The sequence below is a fragment of the Staurois parvus genome, unplaced genomic scaffold, assembly GCF_062004578.1.
Source record: "Staurois parvus isolate SC_StPar_1 unplaced genomic scaffold, SC_StPar_1.0 ptg000095l, whole genome shotgun sequence".
In the NCBI taxonomy this organism is placed as follows: domain Eukaryota; kingdom Metazoa; phylum Chordata; class Amphibia; order Anura; family Ranidae; genus Staurois; species Staurois parvus.
In genome coordinates, this window is record NW_028317891.1 from 2,855,884 (window position 1) to 2,881,484 (window position 25,601).

The 25,601-nt window shown below is 46.7% G+C and overlaps 1 protein-coding gene across 1 annotated transcript in view; it reads left to right on the forward strand.

Annotated features, from left to right (window-relative positions):
- Positions 1-25,601, forward strand: part of GAP43 (growth associated protein 43) — a 159,061-nt gene that overhangs the window by 55,768 nt on the left and 77,692 nt on the right. Inside the window, exon 2 of the mRNA XM_089670762.1 lies at positions 13,679-14,216. Coding sequence (XP_089526888.1) covers positions 13,679-14,216 — 538 coding nt within the window. The remainder of the gene's footprint in view (positions 1-13,678; positions 14,217-25,601) is intronic.

The following is a 25,601-nucleotide window of genomic DNA, read 5'->3' on the forward strand; positions in this document are numbered from 1 at the left end:
TGAGCTTTGTTTTAAGTTTTATTAGCAGATTGAACTTGGATGGGGTAAGGGGTGTATGGGATGCCCAAGGGTAATGGCAGCAGAGGGCAAACTCCTTAGCAACTGTGTACAAGTCTTTACAGCTAAAAGTCTCTTCTGGAGATCTAGCCAGCATCTCCTGTTGTACCACCCCAGACCCTAGATGACTCCTCTCCTCATCCATCTGTACTAGGTGCATCCCTGGGCAGGGGATCCAGTGCCTGCCACTGCAGTGTGAAACAGGTAAAAAAGCTAATCCAGTTTCCCACTAGAGTGCTTCTTTTTCCTTACTGGCCCAGAGGGTGCAGGTCTACTCACTCAGTCCTTCTCCTGTGCTGCTGGTGGGTCGGTGGCGGCTACCAGGTCTTCTAGCTGGGCTGCTCCTTCCCTGTTGCACAGGTGGCCCTCACTCTGGGAGATGAAGTCCTGAGCTTTCCTCCCTCCAAGGTCCTCTGCCTGTAGGTTAGCCCCTCTCCATCTGGGCCCCCTCCCAGGCTCCCGTTCTCCAGCCTCTCACTTCCTTTACATCTTCATCTTCCACCCAAACTCTCCTGCTGCTGAGCAGGCTCTGTCACTTTTAAGGGCTGTCCTGGCCCCATGCCAAGTCTCCTGTTGGGGATTGGCCAGGATCCCTTGAGAGTGCAGGCTAGCCACTCCTTATCTCTGCCCACTTCTCCTGAACTTTCAGCAAATTATGACTTATGCAGGCCATACATGGTTCGAATTCCAAAACATTTTTGTCCGTAAATCGAAAACGTTTGATCGGTAATCCAATGGTGCCATCAATGATTTCGAAAATCGGCCGACCAAGTCATAAAGTTCACCCCATATAACAGGCAAAACTTCTGTTCCTTCCAGGTCACAGCTCATGCACACTCCTTAGTTCCGGCTCTCTATTGCCTCCTGCAGACAGGAGGGAGGAGAAAGCCTAGTCCTCCCTCCAGCAAGTGTCAGCAGCTGCTCCCTGTGACAGGAGTGAAACTGCAATCACCGAGAAGCAGCACCAGCAGTGCGCCCCCCCTCAATACAGTGCTCGGGGCAGGTTGGTGCTGCTCATAGCACCCTCCCCCCACCCTCCGATGCGGCGCCTGGAACACACTTGCCCACATGTTATTTTCACTAGCCAAATGCGAGCAGGCGAGTGGAAATTTTAGGCCCTGTTGTAAATTATATGATGTTGATCTCACACTGAAAAATTTGGAGACCTCTGAGCAGGGGCGGACTGACCATTTGGAAACTCGGGCACTGCCCGAGGGCCTGGAGTCAGTGGGGGGCCCCATGACATGCCCCTGGTACCTTTTTCATTGGCTTTTTTGAGTTTGGACACAGGGGCCCCATGATCCCCTATTGCCCGGGGGCCTCATGAATTGTCAGTCCGCCCCTGCCTCTGAGCTATAGCAAGGGAAGGTTATTTTTGCCGCTGGTGCCCCATTTCCATTGACTTCATGTCCCGTAGACGCAACAACAATTGGCAGGATATATTTGCAATTTTGCAGTTTGATTATCGGGGAGAGAATGCCTTCCTTTCTGACAAACATGGCAGGGGTTCTAATTCTCCCCCCCCCCACCCTCCTTCATCAAAAGTGTAAAAAAAAAATTACTTTTGCTCTGGTTGGTCATAGTACAGGTTCACTTTAAGTTACATTCAATTCCAAAACGTCTTTTGTAGCAATTTTCTATATTATACGTTACATTGTTTCTTTTAAAGCCTTTTCCTTACGTTTAGCTGACCCGACGTCGCGTCGCCAAGGCAACAGCTAGCCGCTTGTCAGCCATGACGGTCTGCGGGGCTCGACGTCTACAAGCCGGCATTGTACGGCTCGGTGGGGGGTTCTGTGGGCTGCATTGAATTGTCCTAGTTATCGGCGCGGTGTTTGGCTCCGGAGCGGGGAGCGTACAATGCCGCCCCTCCGCCGGGCTTGACATAAAAAAGAATTAATTTGGTCTTTTTCTTTTTTTTTTATAAATTATGTTTTTGAACGGGCCGCGTCTCTGTGCTGTCTGGCTCCGCTCTCACGGTGCTGCTGCCAGCAACATTTGGATCTCCTCGCTCATTATTAGCAATAAAATATCCCAGACTGAATAATGGATGTGGAAGTGACAGCCGGGCCCCTACGGTTTTGATAATGCGATCCACTTGCGCAGGCGATTTTTTAAAAACAACGAAACTTCCATTTTTCCGAGGAACGTTTGCCAAATGCAGCCATATATTTTTTCTATGTACATTATATGCCTCTCGTTTAAAGTGTTAGCTACGTACGCTTCAGCATGTGGTTTTAAAAAGTAATTTTTGGTGTTTTTCAAATCTGCAGCTTTTACTAAAATAATCCCTGGTGATCCTGCCATGAAGGTTCCTTGCTCAGGCACTTCTGGGTAAAGAGTGACAACTCTCTGTTCCAATCTCCAACTGTGCTTCTGTGTTGTCACCTTGTCGCAAGCTCTCTACAGAGAGCAAGGGTGAGCAAACAGGCCTTCTAGCAGTTGCGGAACTACACGTCCCATCATGCCTCTGCCTCTGGGAGCAACTGTCAGTTTTTCCATCATGCCTCAGCCTCTGGGAGCAACTGCCAGTTTTCCCATCATGCCTCTGGGAGTAACTGTCAGTCTTCCCATCATGGCTCTGCTTCTGGGAGTAACTGTCAGTTTTCCCAGAATGCCTCAGCCTCTAGAAGTAACTGTCAGTTTTTCCAGAATGCCTCAGCCTCTGGGAGTAACTGTCAGTTTTCTCATCATGCCTCAGCGCCTGGGATTAACTGTCAGTTTTCCCATCATGCCTAGGCCTCTGGGATTAACTGTCAGTTTTCCCATCGCCCTCTTTGAGTAACTGTCAGTTTTCCCATCATGCCTCAGCCTCTGGGAGCAACTGTCAGTTTTCCCATCATGCCTCTGGGAGCAAGTGTCAGTTTTCCCATCATGCCTCTGGGGGTAACTGTCAGTCTTTCCATCATGCCTCAGCCTCTGGGAGTAACTGTCAGTATTCCCAGCATGCCTATGCCTCTGGGAGTAACTGTCAGTTTTCCCATCATGCCTCAGTCTCTGGGAGTAACTGTTAGTGTTCCCATCATGCCTCTGCCTCTGGGAGTAACTGTCAGTCTTCCCATCATGCCTCAGCCTCTGGGAGTAACTGTCAGTTTTCCCAGCATGCCTCAGCCTCTGGGACTAACTGTCAGTCTTCCCATCATGCCTCAGCCTCTGGGAGTAACTGCCAGTCTTGCAAAGCCTCATGGTACATGTCGTTCCACAAAAACTGGAGGGCCACAGTTGCCCTACAATAGAGAATGCAAGCAGCTGTGTTGATGCACATTACCCGGACACGGTCCATTGTCATCACCATCATGAAATCTGCCATGAGCAGTGTCATGCAGCCATTGCTGGAGTGCGTGTAGACAGGAAGTGACACCAAAACGGCTGCAGGAGATCAACAAAAGTGAGCTATAACACAGAATACAGAATAATTGTGTTTCAGTGAGCCTGTATAGCAAGGAGCATGCTGCCACGGGTAGAGAGCAGGGGGATAAGCTCATCAGCCTGCGGCTGCTCTTTTGCCTTCCATTCATAGGCTGGGGGCCTATGGAATGGAACCTAGCTATGCTGTTTAGCGGTACTGTGTAAATCTCAGGCCTGGTTGGGCAGAATTACAAATCTTTTGGCAGCTTAAGTAGCTCCCTTGTATACTTAACCCCTCGTCTACTAGGCACTTTTACCCCCTTTCTGCTCAGACCAATTTTCAGCTTTCAGTGCTATCACACTTTGAATTACAATTGCGCGGTCATGCAACACTGTACCCAAACCAATTTTTTATTATTTTTTGAGACAAATAGATTTGGAAAAAAAAAGTTTTCTTAGTTTCTGTTATAAAGTTTTGTAAATAAGTAATTTTTCTCCTTCATTGATTGGCACTGATAGGCTGCACTGATGGGGACTAATGAGGAGTCACTGATGGGCACTGATAGGCTGCACTGATGGGCACTGGTGAGGCTGCACTGTTAGGCGGCACTGATGGGCACTGATATGCAGCAATGATGGGCACTGTTAGGTGGCACTGATGGGCATTGATAGGTGGCAATGATGAACAATGTTAGGCAGCACTGATGGGCACTGATAGGTGGCACTGATGGGCACTGATAGGTGGCAATGATGAACACTGTTAAGCAGCACTGATGGGCACAGATAGGTTTCACTGTTAGGCGGCACTGATGGGCACTGTTAGGCGGCACTGATGGGCAGCAATGATGGGTACTGTTAGGTGGCACTGATGGGTGGCACTGATGGGCACTGATAGGTGGCACTGATGGGTACTGATAGGTGGCAATGATGAACACTGTTAGGCAGCACTAATGGGCACTGATAGGTGGCATTGTTAGGTGGCACTGATGGGCACTGTTACGCAGCACTGATGGGCACTGTTAGGTGGCACTGATTGGCAGCAATGATGGGCACTGTTAGGCGGCACTGATGGGCACTGATATGTGGCAATGATGAATACTGTTAGGCAGCACTGATGGGCATTGTTAGGTGGCACTGATAGGCATTGATAGGCGGCACTGATTAACTGATGGGCACTGATTAGCAGCACACATGGGCACTGATGGACACTATTGGCTGCACTGATTGGGCTACACTGATCCCCAGGACACTGATGATCAGTGTAGATGTCCCGGACAGCTCGTGTGGAGAGGACCACCGATAACCGACAATTCCTATTTACCCTGTAATCAGCTGTGATTGGACTCCGCTGTTCAGTTGGTGAAAGAGTCTGTGATTGGCCTGTTCTGTAGCCATGTGATCAGCTGTGTCCGAAAGACACAACGATCACAGATCACGTGCAGTGCATGCCCCAAGGGGCGTGCGGGAGGTGCGGTTTTGGGAGGACATCCATGGACGCCCTCCCAGAAAAAGCTGACCACGCTGTAGCCATCTTTTGGCTGTAGCGCGGTCGGGAACATTGTTAAACAGTGAATTTACCTTTGTTCCATCTTTAAAGCAGAATTCCAGCCAAGAACAGCAAGATAAAGATGAATAGGCCACTAAAAAATATAATAGCAAAACCAGATTTAGCTGCAATACTCACCTTCAGTCCAGCAATTTCCCCTGCAGTACTTTTCTTTGCCTCTGGATATCATCGGTCTGATGGTCAGCATCCTTCAACTCACTTCCTCTGAGCCCAGGTCATCCCGGACAAGCCCCCAGCCTGTGACTGCACAATGAAAGGAGAAGCAGCACAGTGATGAGTTCACCTCCCTGGTGCTCTGCTCTCTCCTCCTATCAGCATGCTTTTGGTCAGCACACAATGGTTCCTTGTGCTGCTTCTTCCTCTCCCAGTCAGAGCTCTGCTCTTGAGGGAATCCAAGAGGCTGTTACCAGGGCACATTTTGGTAATCACAGTTGTCCTAAATTTTCTTAAATGTAAAAATAATTTTTTTGATGTATTAACCATTTTATATCTTTCTGGAATTCAAGTTGTAGGACTGCTGATTGGTATATTATAGATTATCTAGCTCTTCTAGCAGCAATGATGGGCACTGTTAGACGGCACTGATGGGTGACACTGATGGGCACTGTTAGGCGGCACTGATGGGCACTGATAGGTGGCAATGATGAATACTGTTAGGCAGCACTGATGGGCACTGATAGGTGGTACTGTTAGGCGGCACTGATGGGCATTTTTTGATGTATTAACCATTTTATATCTGTCTGGAATTCAAGTTGTAGGACTGCTGATTGGTATATTATAGATTATCTAGCTCTTCTAAATCTTTTCTTACCTGGAGACAATTCACTACGTTTAAAACAAACTCCAGTCTTCCCTTCAGTCTTGCACAGTTATACAGGCACCCTTCCTGGACTGAAATGGCTTACTCTGATGTCACTGCACACTGTGAGCTTCTTACAATATGCATTAGTAGCTGCAGCAAATCAGAACTTCCTGGCTGGAGGACGCCCAGCATCATCTAGCCTAGTGGTCTCCAAACTGCGGCTCGTGGGACAGATGCGGCCCTTTGCTTGCTTTTATCTGGCCCTTGGGACACTATTTCATATACTGATACCAACAACTGGGTATAATCTCCACTACTTACACCAATGATGGGAGCACAACCCGGGGGGCGGATTTACCAGAAGGCAAACAAGGCATTTGCCTAGGGCGGCATTTTTCAGGGGGCAGCACCCCCCCCCCCCCCGCAAGAAGGGACATTTGCGGAATGCGGGCTGCTTGATGGTGTATGCAGAGCCCAACTCTTGTTCCCGGGGATGTCTGGAGCTGTGAAGGTGAGTGTCTTGCTCTCTGTTTCCAGGTAGGGGGGGTTGGTGTTAGTGGAAGGCTCTCTCGGGTGGTAGGGGGGCACGGGTGTTGTTGGCCACTGGTGTTGGTTGGTGTCAGGCTCTCTCCTCCGGGAAGGGGGGGGGGTCAGGTGGTAGGTGGGCACGGGTGTTGTTGGCCACTGGTGTTGGTTGGTGTCAGGCTCTCTCCTCCGGGAAGGGGGGGGGGTCAGGTGGTAGGTGGGCACGGGTGTTGTTGGCCACTGGTGTTGGTTGGTGTCAGGCTCTCTCCTTCGGGAAGGGGGGGGGTCAGGTGGTAGGGGGGCACGGGTGTTGTTGGCCACTGGTGTTGGTTGGTGTCAGGCATTCTCCTCCGGGAAGGGGGGGGTCAGGTGGTAGGGGGGCACGGATGTTGTTGGCCACTGGTGTTGGTTGGTGTCAGGCTCTCTCCTCAGAGAAGGGGGGGGGGTCAGGTGGTAGGGGGGCACCGGTGTTGTTGGCCACTGGTGTTGGTTGGTGTCAGGCTCTCTCCTCTGGGAAGGGGGGGGTCAGGTGGTAGGGGGGCACGGGTGTTGTTGGCCACTGGTGTTGGTTGGTGTCAGGCTCTCTCCTCCGGGAAGGGGGGGGATCAAGTGGTAGGGGGGCACGGGTGTTGTTGGCCACTGGTGTTGGTTGGTGTCAGGCTCTCTCCTCTGGGAAGGGGGGGGGGGTCAGGTGGTAGGGGGGCACCGGTGTTGTTGGCCACTGGTGTTGGTTGGTGTCAGGCTCCCTCCTCCGGGAAGGGGGGGGTCAGGTGGTAGGGGGGCACCGGTGTTGTTGGCCACTAGTGTTGGTTGGTGTCAGGCTCTCTCCTCCGGGAAAGGGGGGGGTCAGGTGGTAGGGGGGCACGGGTGTTGTTGGCCACTGGTGTTGGTTGGTGTCAGGCTCTCTCCTCCGGTAAGGGGGGGGGTTCATGTGGTAGGGGGGCACGGGTGTTGTTGGCCACTGGTGTTGGTTGGTGTCAGGCTCTCTCCTCCGGTAAGGGGGGGGGTTCATGTGGTAGGGGGGCACGGGTGTTGTTGGCCACTGGTGTTGGTTGGTGTCAGGCTCTCTCCCCCGGGAAGGGGGGGGGTCAGGTGGTAGGGGGGCACCAGTGCTGTTGGCCACTGGTGTTGGTTGGTGTCAGGCTCTCTCCTCAGGGAAGAGGGGGTCAGGTGGTAGGGGGGCATGGGTGTTGTTGGCCACTGGTGTTGGTTGGTGTCAGGCATTCTCATCTGGGGGGGCGTCTGATTTTTGTGTTGCCTAGGGCAACAAACCTAAATACACCACTGGGCACAACTCCTTCCAAAGACACCAATGATGGGGCACAACTCCTTCCAATGACACCAACGATGGGGCACAACTCCTTCCAATGACACCAACGATGGGGCACAACTCCTTCCAATGACACCAATGATGGGGCACAATTCCTCCCAGTGACACAAATGATAGTGTCCAATGACATCAATGATGGGGCAGATTTCCTCCCACTGACACCAAACAATGGGGCATTATTTCTTTCCCACTGACGTCGGGACCTTTTCTACTCCACCGGCCCTCATAAAGTGTGAAGGACAGTAAACTGGCCCTTGGTTTAGAAAGTTTGGAGACCCCTGGTCTAGCCCTTTCCTCCCCAACTTGGCTGTCTCTAGTCCGCCCCTTACGTTCATTGGATTTCAGTTATTTCAGTCAGGCCCGGCCTCACATGTGTTTTTTTACCTAGTTCAGTCTACATGCCAATACAACCTGCCTAGGAACTCCCACTCCTTCCTATGCATAACGCCTCCCAAGAGTCAGCCCACTGCTAGTGTCAGGGTTGAGGGCTGTAACGAGGAGTACTGAGGCAGGTGCTGTGATATTTTCAGGAAGCTATTTAGAGTACCCTGCTGGCACCTCCCACCAGCAACGATCTGCCTGTACTGCATAGAGAAGCACAGAGACCCAGTGATGACATTGCTGGATCTAAAATAAGGTATGTCATGAAAACAGAAAAGTTTTATTTAATCATTTCACTATCATGTTGATGAGGGAAAAGGAGGGGGCCGAGGAAGGCAAACTATAAGCAGCTTTAAGTGGAACAAAAGGTTCTGTATAACAGTCCAGACCAGGGGTGGACTGACAACTCATGGGCCCCCGGACAATAGGGGATCATGGGGCCCCTGTGTCCTTGCCCAAACTCAAAAAAGCCTATGAAAAAGGTACCAGGGGCATCTCATGGGGCCCCCCACTCACCGAGTTTCCAAATGGTCAGTCCGCCCCTGGTCCAGACATTGCAAATCGTCATTTTGGTACTTTTGTATTGTCTGAACACATCACAGCATTCCCTTCAAAGCTTTGTTGTGATAACTCCCAAAGTATGGGGTGTCAGGAATTCCCACGTGGTCGTGGTGTAAGCCACCTGCACGCGCCTCTAGCGCCGAGTGTAACATGTATATGAATGACTTGTAAGTGCCGAGCTGAGATGTCATTACTCCTGCGTTATTTTGCAAGCCACTTGAGAGCGCGATTATGTGAATGTTACAGAGCTCTTGAATTATTGATTCCAGTCTGTATGGATGCAGCGTTTATAGTCATTGATCAGCTACTTAGAAAATCCAAAGGTGTGCCAATTATAAAGAGCACCTGTCATTTATGTGGGTAGGAGGTAACTGGCTTTGTTCTAGTGTGCATTGAGGATACATACAAATTTTTTTTCGGTAAATACACATTTGTACAAAAAAAAAAATATATATATATATATAATGTGCATAAAGAACTTTAATTATGATCCCCAGGAATTATTCATTGAATATATTTACAATTAATATACAATTATTTTGTTTTTGAGTCCCTCCCCTCCCTTTCTTTACATTCCTTCTCTTTATTAGGTGGTGGAGGACAGTGGATTTTTAGTGTGTATTTTTGTAATTTTTCTATTTTTTTTGGGTAAACACACATTTGTAAACAAAATTAAAATACATATATATATATATATATATATATATATAGTCATTTATCAGCTACTTAGAAAATCCAAAGGTGTACCAATTATAAAGAGCACCTGTCATTTATGTGGGTCGGCGGTAACTGGCTTTGTTCTAGTGTGCATTGACGGTGGAACGCCCCGCTGAGGATACATACATAAGGAATACCATTTTTTTTTACAGAAAAATTATTGGTAAACACACATTTGTAAAAAAAATACAAATATACCAAAATTATATATATATATATATATATATATATATATATATATATATGTATATGTAGAAAACTTTAATTATGCTCCCCAGGAATTATTCATTGAATATAATTATAGTTAATATACAATTGTTTTTTGGATTCCCTCCCCTCCCTTTCTTTCCATTTTCCTCCATATTAGGTGGTGGAGGACAGTGAATTTTTAATGTATATTTTTGTAATTTTGCTATTTTTTTGGTAAACACACATTTGTAAACAAAATTAAAATATAAAAGATATATATTTTTTTTTTGTTTTATATATATATATATATATATATATATATATATATATAGTCATTTATCAGCTACTTGGAAAATCCAAAGGTGTACCAATTATAAAGAGCACCTGTCATTTATGTGGGTCGGCGGTAACTGGCTTTGTTCTAGTGTGCATTGACGATGGAATGCCCCGCTGAGGATACATACATAAGGAATACCATTTTTTTTTACAGAAAAATTATTGGTAAACACACATTTGTAAAAAAAATACAAATATACCAAAATTATATATATATATATATATATATATATATATATATATATATATATATGTGTAGAAAACTTTAATTATGCTCCCCAGGAATTATTCATTGCATATAATTATAGTTAATATACAATTGTTTTTTGGATTCCCTCCCCTCCCTTTCTTTCCATTTTCCTCCATATTAGGTGGTGGAGGACAGTGAATTTTTAATGTATATTTTTGTAATTTTGCTATTTTTTTGGTAAACACACATTTGTAAACAAAATTAAAATATAAAAGATATATATATATATTTTTTTGTTTTCTATATAGATAGATATATATATATATATATATATATATATGTATATATATATATATATATAGTCATTTATCAGCTACTTGGAAAATCCAAAGGTGTACCAATTATAAAGAGCACCTGTCATTTATGTGGATCGGAGGTAACTGGCTTTGTTCTAGTGTGCATTGAGGGTGGAACGCCCCACTGAGGATACATACATGAGAAATGCCATTTTTTTTTTACAGAAAAATTATTGGCAAGCACACATTTGTAAAAAAAAATACCAAAATTATATATATATATATATATATATATATATATATATATATATATATACACATGTAAAAAAAACTTTAATTATGCTCCCCAGGAATTATTCATTGAATATAATTACAGTTAATATACAATTTTTTTTTTGGATTCCCTCCCCTTCCTTTCTTTACATTTCTCCTCTTTATTAGTTGGTGGAGGACAGTGGATTTTTAATGTATATTTTTGTAATTTGCTATTTTTTTTGTAATTGAATCTTGATTACCATCAATATTCACATGAAATAATATTTTTCAGTCCTTAAGAAGCAGAATTACTGTGAAACACATAGACCGAGCTTGATACAATGTACTGGTCTTTCTGTGGTTTAAAAGATATGTTCTTTGTTGCCAATAAGAAGATGCTTTTTACTAATTTTGTAATGTATGTGGTGGTATTTTAGGATTTTGTATACAATTAAAGTAAATTTTTAAAATTGATACTAATTGTAAGTATGCACTTGTATTGTTCTTTGTTGCCACTAAGAAGATCCTTTTACATTTGTATGCATTGGGTGGTATTTCAAGATTTTCGTATACAATAAAAGTGCATACTTACAATTAGTATCAATTTTAATAAATGCCCTTTACTGTATACCCAGTCTTAAAATAACACAAAATACATAAAAATTAGTAAAAAGGATCTTCTTATTGGTAACAAAAAACATTTTTTAAAGCCAGAGAAAGCCCAATATATTGTATCTAGCTCAGTTTGTGCATTTTGCATTAACCCAGCTTCTTCAGGATTGAAAAATATGCTTTCAGGTAAGTATTGAAATCAAGATCCGTCTACAAAAAAATAACAATATAATTGCAAAAGTATAAATACAATCCACTGTCCACCACCACCTAATAAAGAGGAGGAATGTGAAGGAAAGGAGGGAATAATTAAAAAAAATTGCATATAATAAAAGCTAATTTTTCTTTAATTGTTACTAATTTTAATTGTGATCAGTGAATAATTCCTGGGTGGCACATTTAAAGTCCTTTTACATACTATATATTTTTTTCCAATTGTTTTAATTAGGATGATGCCCCCATGGACATATTTCACTGATATATTTGTAATTGACTGCATATTTTTTGGACATTTAACACACATTTGTTTTTTTTCCCGGAATTTTTTTTTTCTTTAAAAAATTTCAAAATAGGTTTGTTAGTTTGAAGGTTGGAGGAAAGGTTTAGAATAGGATAACAGGATAGTAATATTTTGTGATGCTAAGTAATTTTTATGGAATTAGTTAAATTAGATCCCCTGAAGCAAGAAACAATAGACACCTCCCCAGGAAAAAAATATCCTCTGCCAGCAACAATAGATCCACCCCGGCAACAGAAGATCCACAGCAGCTATAGACACCATCTAGCACAAATATCCCCCACCAGCAACAATAAACCATACACAACAGTAGATCCTCAGCAGCAACAATAGACAACCCCAGCATCAAAAGACCCCCACACCCACCTCCAGTAATAAAATCCCCCATCACTCCAGCAATAATAAACATTAGATCCTCTGCAGCAACAATCTACACCCCCCCCCAGCAACAAAAGACCCTACCAGCAACAATAAACCCCCACACCCCCCAGAAACAATAGATCTCCCACCAGCAAACAACAAAAGATCCACCCTAGCAACAGAGGATCCTTTGCAGCAGCAATAGACCCCTCAGCAACAATAGATACCCCAATAAAGCCCCCCACCAGCAACAATAGACCTCTCACAACAGTAGATGCACTGCAGCAACCAGAGACACCAGCAGCAACAAAAGACCCCCGCACAAGAGACTCCCCACAACAGTAGATCATCCACAGCAACAATAACCCCCCCAGCAACAATAATGCCTCCAGCATCAATAGACACTTCAGCAAGCACCCCTTACCAGTACATGCATTTAGTGCTGGAGGTGCTGGAATTACGTACTGCCATGTTCCCACTGAACAAAAACCCAGAGTAGAACACTTATGGTCATGAACAGGGGCATTCTGACAACTCATGGGGCCCCCGGGCAATAGGGGATCATGGGGCCCCTGTGTCCTTGCCCACACTAATAAAAGCCTATAAAAAGGTACCAGGGGTATTTCATGAGGCCCCCTACTGACCCCGGCCCTCGGGCAGTGACCGAGTGATCGAATGGTCAGTCCGCCCCTGGTCATGAAATAATTTTATATTTTTATAGAGGTTTATAGAGATATTTGGTTTCAAAAGAAGGACAGTCTTTCTAAATTAGTGGGCAGTTGGGAGTTATATGAGACTCTGTGCTCAGGTGTCAAAGGGATCGGGACAACATTTGGCCCAAAACAGTCTGGACAGGCCTCCATCTGATGCTAGGCCTTAAAGAGAGTATTTGAAATGATGACCGGTATACGCCAGTTCTTGGCCAACTGTTTGCTTCTCTTGGCGTTGCAGTTTGTTGGCAGAAATGATGGCCTGATGGTGGAGGATTGTTCAATAAAGTGTTCCAGAGCTGGGGGCACACAGACATTGGCTGCTCTTCCACATCCTTCTTCTGTGTGTGCAAGACCTAACGCTGGCTACATACGCTGCAATCTCCATTAGATTTACCAGCAACCATGCAGTGTTAAAGCCTCCCTAAAGGATCCATTCCATTTATATTCAACAGAAAGGACCTTGTACTGGAGAGCAGGGGCGGACTGACAACTCATGGGGCCCCCGGGCAATAGGGGATCATGGGGCCCCTGTGTCCTTGCCCAAACTCAAAAAAGCCTATGAAAAAGGTACCAGGGGCATCGCATGGGGCCCCCTACTGACCCCGGGCCCTCGGGCAGTGCCTGAGTTTCCAAATGGTCAGTCCTCCCCTGCTAGAGAGTCATTGGTAGGTCTAAAGGAGGTTATACAATCACATGTTGCAAAAGTGCTTAGGTAGTTCCTATTCATGCAAATGTGTAAAGCTACAGAAATGTCTGCTCTGTATCAGCTCTGTCTGTCACACCTAAGTCCCATAACCTAACTTCTCAACACTGCTTTGGTCGCATAGAAACACTATCTGATGCCGGTACTTAAAAAATAAAATAGTTGTAAAAAATTCAGTGATAAAAACAAATTAAAAGTACTTTTCTTTTCTTTGTCTAGGTGGAGAAGAACGAGGATGCTGACCAAAAAATTGAACAAGATGCAAACAAACCAGAGGACAAAGCTCATAAAGCCGCTACCAAAATCCAGGCCAGCTTCCGCGGACACATAATCCGGAAAAAGCTCAAGGGGGACAAGAAAGATGAGACTTCTGGAGAGCCAGTGGAGAACCACAAAGAGGATGAAGCAGAAAAGACAGAGAATGAGGCCCCCAAAAAAGAGGAACCCACCAGCGATGGACCTTTGTCTGAAGAGGACAAGAAGAAGGTCGATAACTCTTCGGAAGGCAAAAAGCCAGAAGGGGGTTCAGAAGAGGAAGCCAAAAACACAGAAAAGTCCACTACGGAAGAGAAGCATGCGGAGTCAGACGGCACCGTGAAGGGTACAAGTGAAAACTGCTCGGGAGGTGACTCCAACCAAGCAAAGGATGAGTCCAAACAAGCCAATGTGCCTGCTGCTAGTCCCGACGCTGCTCCGGCAAAAGAGGAGCCCAAACAGGAGAAAGTGGAGAGCAGTCAAGTCGAGGAAAAGAAAGGAGGTAAATTTAACTTGTTTGCTTTTAAAATATCAAATGATCACATTTGTATTTAGGGGTTGACTTAGATGGCTTGATACTTGTAAGCATCACGTGTAATTATTGTTACATGGGTTAAAGCCATCTTGCCTATTTCCTAAGCATGTAAGGATAGGTATACCACCAAAAGTTTGCAAACACTTGACCATCACACAAAATGACCAAAAGTATTGAGTTCAGGTGTTTCCAGTGAAGAGAATTCTATATTATACAAAGACATTCTAGACAACTGTGTGCTTCTGGCCTTGTGGTAAGACCCTTTCCTATTCCAGCATTACTATGTGCAAAGCCAGATGCATAAAGGCATAGTTTGATGAGTTGAGACCCTTGAATGGCCTTCACAAAGCCACGACCTCAACCCTCAACACTAATGAACACTTTTAGGATGAAGTAAAATATTGACTGAGAGGGTTTTTTTTAACCATCATCAGTACTTGACCTAACAAATGTTCTTTTGGCCAAATGGACACAAATTCCCACAGACACTTTCCAAAGTTCTGTAGAAAGCTTTCCTAGAAGACTGGAGGTTGTAGTAGGTGCAAAATGGTGTAAGTGTAAGTATAAAGTCCATATTAATGTCCATAACTTTGAAATGGGATGTTCAACAAGCTTTTGTAGGTATGAAGGGGGAGTCTTCACAATTTGTGGCTATATTGTAAATTCATAATCCATTCATCAACTGTACCAAGCTCACTATTTCTTTCTCCAAATGTAATTGTCATTGACTGGCAAGCCGGACACTTTTTTTTCCTAATGTTGTGAATAGGGTACCACAATAATTGGAAGAAGGCTGACTCTACCAACTAAATGTGTTCAGCGTCAGAGCTTTATGGGAAAAATGCTGAGGTGTCACACATTGGTTCAACACATTTATCTGTCTGCAGGATAGGTATGCACCATATGGCCAACATTTGTGGACACCTGACCATCATAACTTACCATCACTGAATAAAGGAATGTGGGCATGTCTCCAAATTATTGAGTTCAGGTGTTTCCAGTGCAGAGTACTGTTAATAGTGCAGCATACAAAGACATTTTTGTCAATTGCTAATTACCAACTCTATGGCAACAGTTTGGCCAAGTCTTTTGCTTTATTATCAGCATGCCCCTGTGAACAAAGCCAACTCCATCAAGACATAGATTAATTTGGCATATAGGAACTCGAGTGGCAACAGAGCTCTGTCTGCAACCCTAATAAACAACCTTTGGCATAATTCAGAATGTTGATTGAGAGCCAAGTCCTCCAATGTCTGTACCTGACCTCACAGTTGCTCTTTTGGCTGAATGTGCATAAATTGCCACAGACACACTCCAAGATTTTATAGAAAGCCTTCCCAAAGTAGTGGGAGCTGTTTTAACCACAAAGGGGGCCCAACTTCATGTTAATACCAAGGACATTGGAATGGAGTGTCTAATAAGCTCATCTAGGTGCAGTATGAAGGTTGGGTGTCCACACGCCTTTGGCCTTGTAGTGTTAAATCTGTAGAGCCTTCAAAGATTAAAAAAAATGGTATGGACCAAAAGAGAAAAGTGGGGAGTGTGGTCCCTACCATTCTTTTTAATCTTTTTTTTGGAGGCTCTACAGATTTAACACTACAAGGCCAAAGGCATGTGGACACCTGACCATCTATATGAAAGTGATGGTGAGGTAGGGAATATTGCTGAATTTAGATTTTACCTACATCTAGGCAATTTCTAGAATCCAGACATAAATGGCTACAAAACCATAGGCTTGTAGATAACATCTTGGTCTCCATGCAGACCTTTTGTCTTCTATGATTGCATTCAATATTGATGGGCGGTACCCAGAAATCAACAAAGGGAGTACTAATATCCCAGTGATACCACTACTCCCAGAAGAAAAACCCCAGAGGCACCTATCAGACAGCGTCTTCAGATGTGTGTCAACACAAGAGTTGCACAAAGTCTATGTCAACAATTCTCAACCAGGGTTTTGTGGAACCCTGATATTCCTTCATACTTTGCTAGGAGTCCCTTGAGCTGTTGCTAACTGACCCTTCAATTTGATGGTGCCTGCATAGTTCCCGGACCAATGCCACTTGGAAAGGCAACTTTATGACACCAATGATCTTTTTTGATGTTTGTAAGGGTGGCATTCTGACCACCTTGTATGGGGACATCCTTCCCAGTGACCACCACCATAAGTGGTGTTCTTACCACTGGTCACCAATGTATGGGGCATTTGTCCACTGACCCCCCAATGAATTAGTTTTAGCAGGTGTTCATTAAGACCTGAAAATTATTTCAAGGTTTCTTCTGCAGTATAAAGGTTGAGAAAGGTTGGTCTAAGTCTATGTAGAAAGAGTGTCTCCTGCCAGCAAGATTCTTGCTCTCAGTATGGAGGCAGTCATCCTTCTGCTGAAATTTGATAAACTCAGACCTACAGCTCTACAATAAGCAAAGCTGTAGGCTCCTGCTGATTGGACAACTGTACAGTAGTTTAGTTTTAGCAGGGAACATGTTGAACCTCTGCAGGAAGACCACCACAGAGAGAGCTTACAAGGATCCTTATGTGCAAAATGCTGGCAAAGGATGGGCTGTACTATTCAGGCTCTGACTACTTTTTAAAGAAAAACTGTAAGGCCTCTTTGGCGTTTTGTTTGCCAAAGCCCCAGAACTCAACTCAGTAAAAGTCTATGGGGTTGATTTACTAAATTTGCAAAGTGCAAAATCTGGTGCAGCTGTGCATGGTAACCAATCAGCTTCTAACTTTAGCTTGTTCAATTAAGCTTTGACAATAAAACCTGAAAGCTGATTGGTTTCCATGCAGAGTTGCTCCAGAATTTGCACTTCTCGGTTTTAGTAAATCAACGCCTATGTGTCCATGCACACAAGCTTTTTCCAGAGTTTAGGAGCAGCAGAGTTTAGGGTCAGTTAAATGTCCCTCTCCTGAACGCCGAAGAATCAAGTTCAGGAGAGGAACATTTTTGCCAAAAAAAACACTAGCCACATTTTAGAGCTTGGACGTTTATTGATTTAAATGGCAAGTACTACTTTCTGCTGTAAGTAAAGTCCAAAGTCAGTTCCAGGGTGCATGTCGCCTAAGACTTTTCACACCAGGGGTGGACTGACAACTCATGGGGCCCCTGGGCAATAGGGGATCATGGGGCCCCTGTGTCCTTGCCCAAACTCAAAAAAGCCTACAAAAAAGGTACTAGGAGCATCTCATGGGGCCCCCCACTGACCCCAGGCCCTCAGGCAGTGCCCGAGTTTCCACATGGTCAGTCCGCCCCTGGTCTGGAGCCAGTTGAGACCATCTGAGTGCCATCTACAGTGTGTTCAGGCAGGTCTGGCAGAGGCAGTGCCTGAGCATGTCATGGTGCTAACTCAAAACGCAAACTCAAAAAAGCCTATGAAAAAGGTACCAGGGGCATCTCATGGGGCCTGCTACTGACCCCGGGCCCACGGTCAGTCTGCCCCTGTTTCACACCCTTTTATACACCTGCAAAGTATTTTTCTGATCTGTTTAACATTCAGTTGGACTTGCAAGAAACTGTTTAGTCCTCATCCATCTCTATTTCATGTGCTCTTGTGAGCTTTTGTGAGCAGGAAATTTCCATACATTCCCCGATTTTGCCTTGGCACTGATAAAACCACAAGTGCTGTGGAGACACCTCCATGGGCCAACGTGCCCTTGACATTGACCCATCATTGTTACAGTCACCCTGATAGAGAAAGTCGACGTTTACTAGATAGAGATATGACTTTGTGCCTGCACAGCCTGGATTTGGCACCGGTTAGGGAGCAGAAGGTTCGCTCAGCTACTGCCATCACACATCTCATATGTACGTTTCAGCAACTCTGTCTTCATCCAGCATGGCTCAGCCTCTAATTAATAGTATATTGGCTCCAGGATTGTCGTTGCTAAATCAGAATGTAACTGGCTCTTCTCCAGTGCCAAGGCTTGGCGTTCAGCTGCCAAAATCAGTAATAAAATGTGGTCAGCTTAAGGACATTGTAAATAATTGAGGTTTACATCGAGGAACTATTAAAGGGCCAATAAACCTGAAACGGAATCCGTTGCTGAGTAAAAGTTTAATACACTCACAGCGCAAATGTACGCTGCGATTATTTCTCTTCAAGGCTGGCCCATTAGCTTGCCATACTGCAGGATAGAGGAGTGAACTTACTACATGGCAATGAGAGGGACGTCTACCAAATGCATTTTACTGCAAGGAAACGGATTCCTCTTTAACCCACTTTCAGTCTCTTGTTGTATTTTCCCTCATCTGTTGCTGTCTTTACTCTCACATTTTAATCTTCTTTTATTCCTGCCCCTCCCTCTATTTCTTTCTCTCTCTTCTTACCCCCCTCTCCTTGTCCCATAGAGTCCATTCACATTTGTGCGACTTGTCATTCGACTTTGGGGACCAAGGTTGCATGACAAGTCGCACCCCATGTTTCCCAATGATGACCATTCATATCTGTGCAACTTAAAGTCGCAGCAACTTGAAAGTAGTTCCTGCACTACTTTGGTCCTTCTTTCATGTGATATACGTGTGACTTGTGTGCGACTTTGTAGAGCACAAATAATCATCCCTGGCCAAAGCCAAAGTTGCACCAAAGTTGCAATGAAAATTGCACGATTTTGAAGTCGCACAAGTGTGATTGGAGCCTCAATCTTGGATAAAATAACAATCAGATTAAGGGCAGCACTGAGCAAACTTTGCAAACAATAATACATTCAATAGGCAACACCATGAAAAGCACAAAGTACCAAAAATGCTAATCATACAAATTATACTAAAAGTGTAAACTATAAGTCCTTCTCTCACTTCCCCTTATATGCCTCTCACTGCCCCTGTCTCTCTCGCCCCCAGGCCCTCTCTCCTTTGCCCCTCATCCCTGTCCCCCTGTCCCTCTCCCCTTGGCACAGTCTCCCTCTCCCCCTGTCCCTCCTTCCCTCTCCTAATGTGCCTCTCCCCCTGTCCCTCTCCCCTTGGCACTATCTCCCTCTCCCCCTCCTTCCCTCTCCTCCCGTACCTCTCCCCCTGTCCCTCTCCCCTTGGAACTATCTCCCTCTTCTCCTCTACCTCTCCTCCTATCCCTCCTTCCCTCTCAACCTGTACCACTCCCGCTGTCTCTCTCTCTCCTTTCCTCACTCCCAATCTCTTTCTCCCTCCCCCTGTCCCTCTCCCTCTGTCCCTTTATCCTGCTCCCCTTGTCCCTCTATTCTTCTACACTAGTCCCTCTCCCCCTGTGTCTCTCCCTGCTCTTCGCTCTCAGTCCCTTTCTTCCTCTCCCTGTCCCTCCTTCCCTCTCCTCTTGTACCTCCTCACCTGTGTCTCTCTCTCCTTATGCCTCACTCCCAGCCCCTTTCTTCCTCTCCCCATGTTCCTCTCTCCCCCTGTCCGTCTCTTACTCTCCCCCTGTCCCTCTCTTACTCTCCCCATGTCCCTCTCTCCCCCTGTCCATCTCTTACTCTCCCCCTGTGCCTCTCGTCCCCTGTCCCTCTCTTACTCTCCCCCTGTCCCTCTCTCCCCCTGTCCCTCTCTTACTCTCCCCCTGTCCCTCTCTTACTCTCCCCCTGTCCCTCTCTTACTCTCCCCCTGTCCCTCTCTCCCCCTGTCCCTCTCTTACTCTCCCCCTGTCCCTCTCTTACTCTCCCCCTGTTCCTCTCTTACTCTCCCCATGTCCCTCTCTCCCCCTGTCCATCTCTTACTCTCCCCCTGTCCCTCTCTTACTCTCCCCCTGTGCCTCTCGTCCCCTGTCCCTCTCTTACTCTCCCCCTGTCCCTCTCTCCCCCTGTCCCTCTCTTACTCTCCCCCTGTCCCTCTCTTACTCTCCCCCTGTCCCTCTCTTACTCTCCCCCTGTGCCTCTCATCCCCTGTCCCTCTCTTACTCTCCCCCTGTCCCTCTCTCCCCCTGTCCATCTCTTACTCTCCCCCTGTGCCTCTAATCCCCTGTCCCTCTCTTACTCTCCCCCTGTCCCTCTCTCCCCCTGTCCCTCTCTCCCCCTGTCCATCTCTTACTCTCCCCCTGTCCCTCTCTCCCCCTGTCCCTCTCTTACTCTCCCCCTGTCCCTCTCTTACTCTCCCCCTGTCCCTCTCTCCCCCTGTCCCTCTCTTACTCTCCCCCTGTCCCTCTCTTACTCTCCCCCTGTTCCTCTCTTACTCTCCCCATGTCCCTCTCTCCCCCTGTCCATCTCTTACTCTCCCCCTGTCCCTCTCTTACTCTCCCCCTGTGCCTCTCGTCCCCTGTCCCTCTCTTACTCTCCCCCTGTCCCTCTCTCCCCCTGTCCCTCTCTTACTCTCCCCCTGTCCCTCTCTTACTCTCCCCCTGTCCCTCTCTTACTCTCCCCCTGTCCATCTCTTACTCTCCCCCTGTCCCTCTCTTACTCTCCCCATGTCCCTCTCTCCCCCTGTCCATCTCTTACTCTCCCCCTGTCCCTCTCTTACTCTCCCCCTGTGCCTCTCGTCCCCTGTCCCTCTCTTACTCTCCCCCTGTCCCTCTCTTATTCTCCCCCTGTCCCTCTCTTACTCTCCCCCTGTCCCTCTCGTACTCTCCCCCTGTCCCTCTCGTACTCTCCTCCTGTCCCTCTCTTACTCTCCCCTGTCCCTCTCTCCCCCTGTCCCTCTCTTACTCTCCCCTGTCCCTCTCTCTCCCCTGTCCCTCTCCCTCTCCTGTCCCTCTCTTACTCTCCCCTGTCCCTCTCTCCCCCTGTCCCTCTCTTACTCTCCCCTGTCCCTCTCTTACTCTCCCCCGTCCCTCTCTCCCCCTGTCTCTCTCTTATTCTCCCCCTGTCCCCCTCTTACCCTCCCCCTGTCCCTCTCCTACTCCCCCTGTCCCTCTCTTACTCCCCCCGTCCCTCTCTTACTCTCCCCCTGTCCCTCTCTCCCCCTATCGCTCTTTTACTCTCCCCCTGTCCCTCTCTTACTCTCCCCCTGTCCCTCTCTCCCCCTGTCCCTCTCTTACTCTCCCCCTGTCCCTCTCTTACTCTCCCCCTGTTCCTCTCTTACTCTCCCCATGTCCCTCTCTCCCCCTGTCCATCTCTTACTCTCCCCCTGTCCCTCTCTTACTCTCCCCCTGTGCCTCTCGTCCCCTGTCCCTCTCTTACTCTCCCCCTGTCCCTCTCTCCCCCTGTCCCTCTCTTACTCTCCCCCTGTCCCTCTCTTACTCTCCCCCTGTCCATCTCTTACTCTCCCCCTGTCCCTCTCTTACTCTCCCCATGTCCCTCTCTCCCCCTGTCCATCTCTTACTCTCCCCCTGTCCCTCTCTTACTCTCCCCCTGTGCCTCTCGTCCCCTGTCCCTCTCTTACTCTCCCCCTGTCCCTCTCTTATTCTCCCCCTGTCCCTCTCTTACTCTCCCCCTGTCCCTCTCGTACTCTCCCCCTGTCCCTCTCGTACTCTCCTCCTGTCCCTCTCTTACTCTCCCCTGTCCCTCTCTCCCCCTGTCCCTCTCTTACTCTCCCCTGTCCCTCTCTCTCCCTGTCCCTCTCTTACTCTCCCCCGTCCCTCTCTCTCCCTGTCCCTCTCTTACTCTCCCCCGTCCCTCTCTCCCCCTCTCTCTCTTATTCTCCCCCTGTCCCCCTCTTACCCTCCCCCTGTCCCTCTCCTACTCCCCCTGTCCCTCTCTTACTCCCCCCGTCCCTCTCTTACTCTCCCCCTGTCCCTCTCTCCCCCTATCGCTCTTTTACTCTCCCCCTGTCCCTCTCTTACTCTCCCCCTGTCCCTCGCTTACTCTCCCCCTGTCTCTCTCTCCCCCTGTCGCTCTTTTACTCTCCCCCATCCCTCTCTTAATCTCCCCCTGTCCCTTTCTCCCCCTGTCGCTCTTTTACTCTCCCCCTGTCCCTCTCTTACAATTCCCCTGTCCCTCTTTTGCTCTTAACCTGTCCATTTCTCTCCAGGTCTCTTCCCCCTCATCCCATGTACCTATTTATGTCTCTTTTTTTAATGCCTCCCACCTTTCCCTGTCCCTTTCTCTCTCTCCTTTTCTTCTCTCTCTCTCTATGCCCATCTCTCTATCTATGCCCATCTCTCTATCTATGCCCATCTCTCTCCCTGCCCCTCACCCCCTCTCCTCCTTTTTCTTATGGTTTATTTGAAGCCCATGAACCATAGTCATGAGTGAGAAGAAACCCATGGGGACAGTCTACTGCATATTATAATATCTGCATTAGATTTCCAACAGATTAGGCAACAGTTGTATATTTATTGGTTTGTTTGAACGTTATAACGTGTACAAACTATGGAATATACACTGGAATTTATGCAGCTATGACACTATACTGGTAATGGCAGCGATCAGCAACTTCTAGTGGGACTATGATAGTGTGGTAGGCAATCAGGCGCTAACAGACGCTGGCTGGGAGGGACACTAACTGACACTGACATCAATAGTGACACTAATACAGTGATCAGTGCTAATACTGTAAACTGGCACTGTACTAATGACACTGGCTGGGAAGGGGTTAACATCTAGAGGCAATCAAAGGGTTAACTGTGTGCCTAACAATGTGTCATGTGATCTGCTTTTACTTTACTATCTGGCAGTTTTTTCTCCTTTGCAGGGAGGAGAAACAACCAGACTACTGTTCATAGTACACAGAGTTCTGTGTTTTTGTAAACACAAAACTCTGTGTGTGATTGGCCACAGCCAATCAGCTGAGTTCAGCCAAAATCATTGGCTGAAATCAACTGGCAAGCTCGTGCTGTGTCCAACCACAGCATGGGTCTGGCAGGGGGCGTGCGCATGCATGCCCTGAACCCGGAAGAAAGCCGTGATATTCAGGTACATCACCCAGCCTGCAGCAGCCGCCCGCTCGCAGTACAACTACTGTGGGTAGGCGGCAAGCAATTAAACCAGATAAGTAGCAATTTCAGAAGGAGAGGTCAAACAAAGGCGCTTTCCATAGATTGAGCGCAGGTTTCCTTTAAGGTTTGAGGGTTAAGGGTTAATTGTTCATTTTGAGACTTAGATTTAAAGGTAAAGGATACAAAGGCTGCCTTTCAGAGCTCTCCTTCTCAAATTGCTAGTCGCCCATCTGTTAGGTTGTTAGGTTGATTCATTGGCCTCTGTGCTTTGTGAGCTGGAAAAAGTATTTTATTTAGAAGATATAACTTTTCTCTGACTTCACTGGCTGCATGCTTAAAGCATATTCCTGGCCTTCCCTATAATCTTGCTCAGTTGTACCGGCTCCTCTACTGGACTGGAATGGCTTACTCTGATTTCCCTGCGCACTGTGAGCTTCTCACAATGTGCATTAGAAGCTGCAGGAAGTCAGAGAGAGCTCACCTCATTTCCTAATTTCCTGGATGGAGGATGTCCAGCATTATCTAGCCCCTTCTTTCCTCCCCCTTTCCCTGGCCCGCCCCGTTCATTCATTGAATTTCATTTCTTTCAGTCGGGCCCAGCCTCACATGTGGTTTTTACCTAGTTCAGTCTGCATGTGGCGGACTGACCATTTGGAAACTCGGGCAATGCCCGAGGGCCCGGGGTCAGTAGGGGGCCCCATGAGATGCCCCTGGTACCTTTTTCATAGGCTTTTTTGAGTTTGGGCAAGGACACAGGGGCCACATGATCCCCTATTGCCTGGGGGCCCCATGAGTTGTCAGTCCGCCCCTTGTTAGTGCTATCTAAATGCCTGTACTAAATAAATGACATATAGAAAACCAACTGAGAGCGAATCTGCAGATCTGTGCATGAAATCCAGCCAACCACAGCATCATGACTATCATGAAAATGCCTTTTTTTTTAACGAAATCTCATTTATAAAACTGGCGTATTTCCTTTACTGTTCTGTCTTGCCAACCTGGAGAACTGTAGTATATTTTGGGTAGGTCGGATTACTGGTAGCAGGAGGTCGTCCGATGATTAATTCCTTCGTAAATCTGCCCCATGCTCCACAAATGAAGCACGTTTAATTTTCCAGTCTGGAGTTAGTGGCTGCGGGAGGAAAGTGACCTGATTCTCTGCGTGCCAGACGAGACCCGCTACTTAGGGCACGTCAAGTCGATTTACCCAACGAATAGATCATATCAATATGTAACCATGGGGGGAAGCCGAATCCCTGCTGTAAATCTGTATTTAAAGTGAATATAAAATCTATACACACACACTAACCTATTTCCAACCCTCTCTGGCCTAATGTGTCATAATCTTTGCTGTAATATTATTATAATGCCAGCAGTTCTAGGGTAGCTCCAGCGCTAATTCCAGAGTGGATTGTGTAGGCAATTCTATTGATTGGCTGCCTCCAACTGAGTAACCAATCTGCACTTCCTAAATACTGAGCTTTGCCTGTACCAGCCCTGAGTTTTGAACAAGAGCTGGGAAACCTCAGAGCTGCTGTTAGCCAACTGTTATGGGGAGGTGATTCCAGCACATTAGGATAGACAGAAGAGGGAAGGTTCCTCCACATAGCCTTACCTCAACTCTGTTGAACATCATCCATGAAGACATGGTTTGATGAGTTTGTAGTGGAGGAACTTAAGTTGCTTCCACAGAGCCCTGACCTCAACCCTGCTGAACACCATCCATGCAGACATGGTTTGATGGGCTTGTGTGGAGGAATTCAAGTGGCCTCCACAGAGCCCTGACCTCAACCCTGCTGAACACCATCCATGCAGACATGGTTTGATGGACTGGTGTGGAGGAATTCAAGTGGCCTCCACAGAGCCCTGATCTCAACCCTGCTGAACACCATCCATAAAGACATGATTTGATGGGCTGGTGTGGAGGAATTCAAGTGGCCTCCACAGAGCCCTGATCTCAACCCTGCTGAACACCATCCATGAAGACATGGTTTGACGAGTTTGCAGTGGAGGAATTCAAGTGGCCATCACATTATCGATATGACCAAAAGTAGTAAACAGCCCCCCAATACTGATTTCATGTGCTTTTGCACAATTGTGTGCTTTCTACCTTGTGGTGACAGTTTGGTGAAAGTTTTTTTCTGTTCTAGCATTCAAGCCAGATCAATAAAGACATGGTTTGATGAGTTTGGGGTGGTGGAATCCATGTGGCCTCCACAGAGCCCTGACCTCAACACTACTGAACACCATCCATGAAGACATGATTTGATGGGCTGGTGTGGAGGAATTCAAGTGGCCTCCACAGAGCCCTGACCTCAACCCTGCTGAACACCATCCATGAAGACATGGTTTGATGGGCTGGTGTGGAGGAAATCAAGTGGCCTCCACAGAGCCCTGATCTCAACCCTGCTGAACACCATCCATGAAGACATGGTTTGACGAGTTTGCAGAGGAGGAATTCAAGTGGCCATCACATTATTGATATGACCAAAAGTAGTAAACAGCCCCCCAATACTGATTTCATGCGCTTTTGCACAATTGTGTGCTTTCTACCTTGTGGTGACAGTTTGGTGA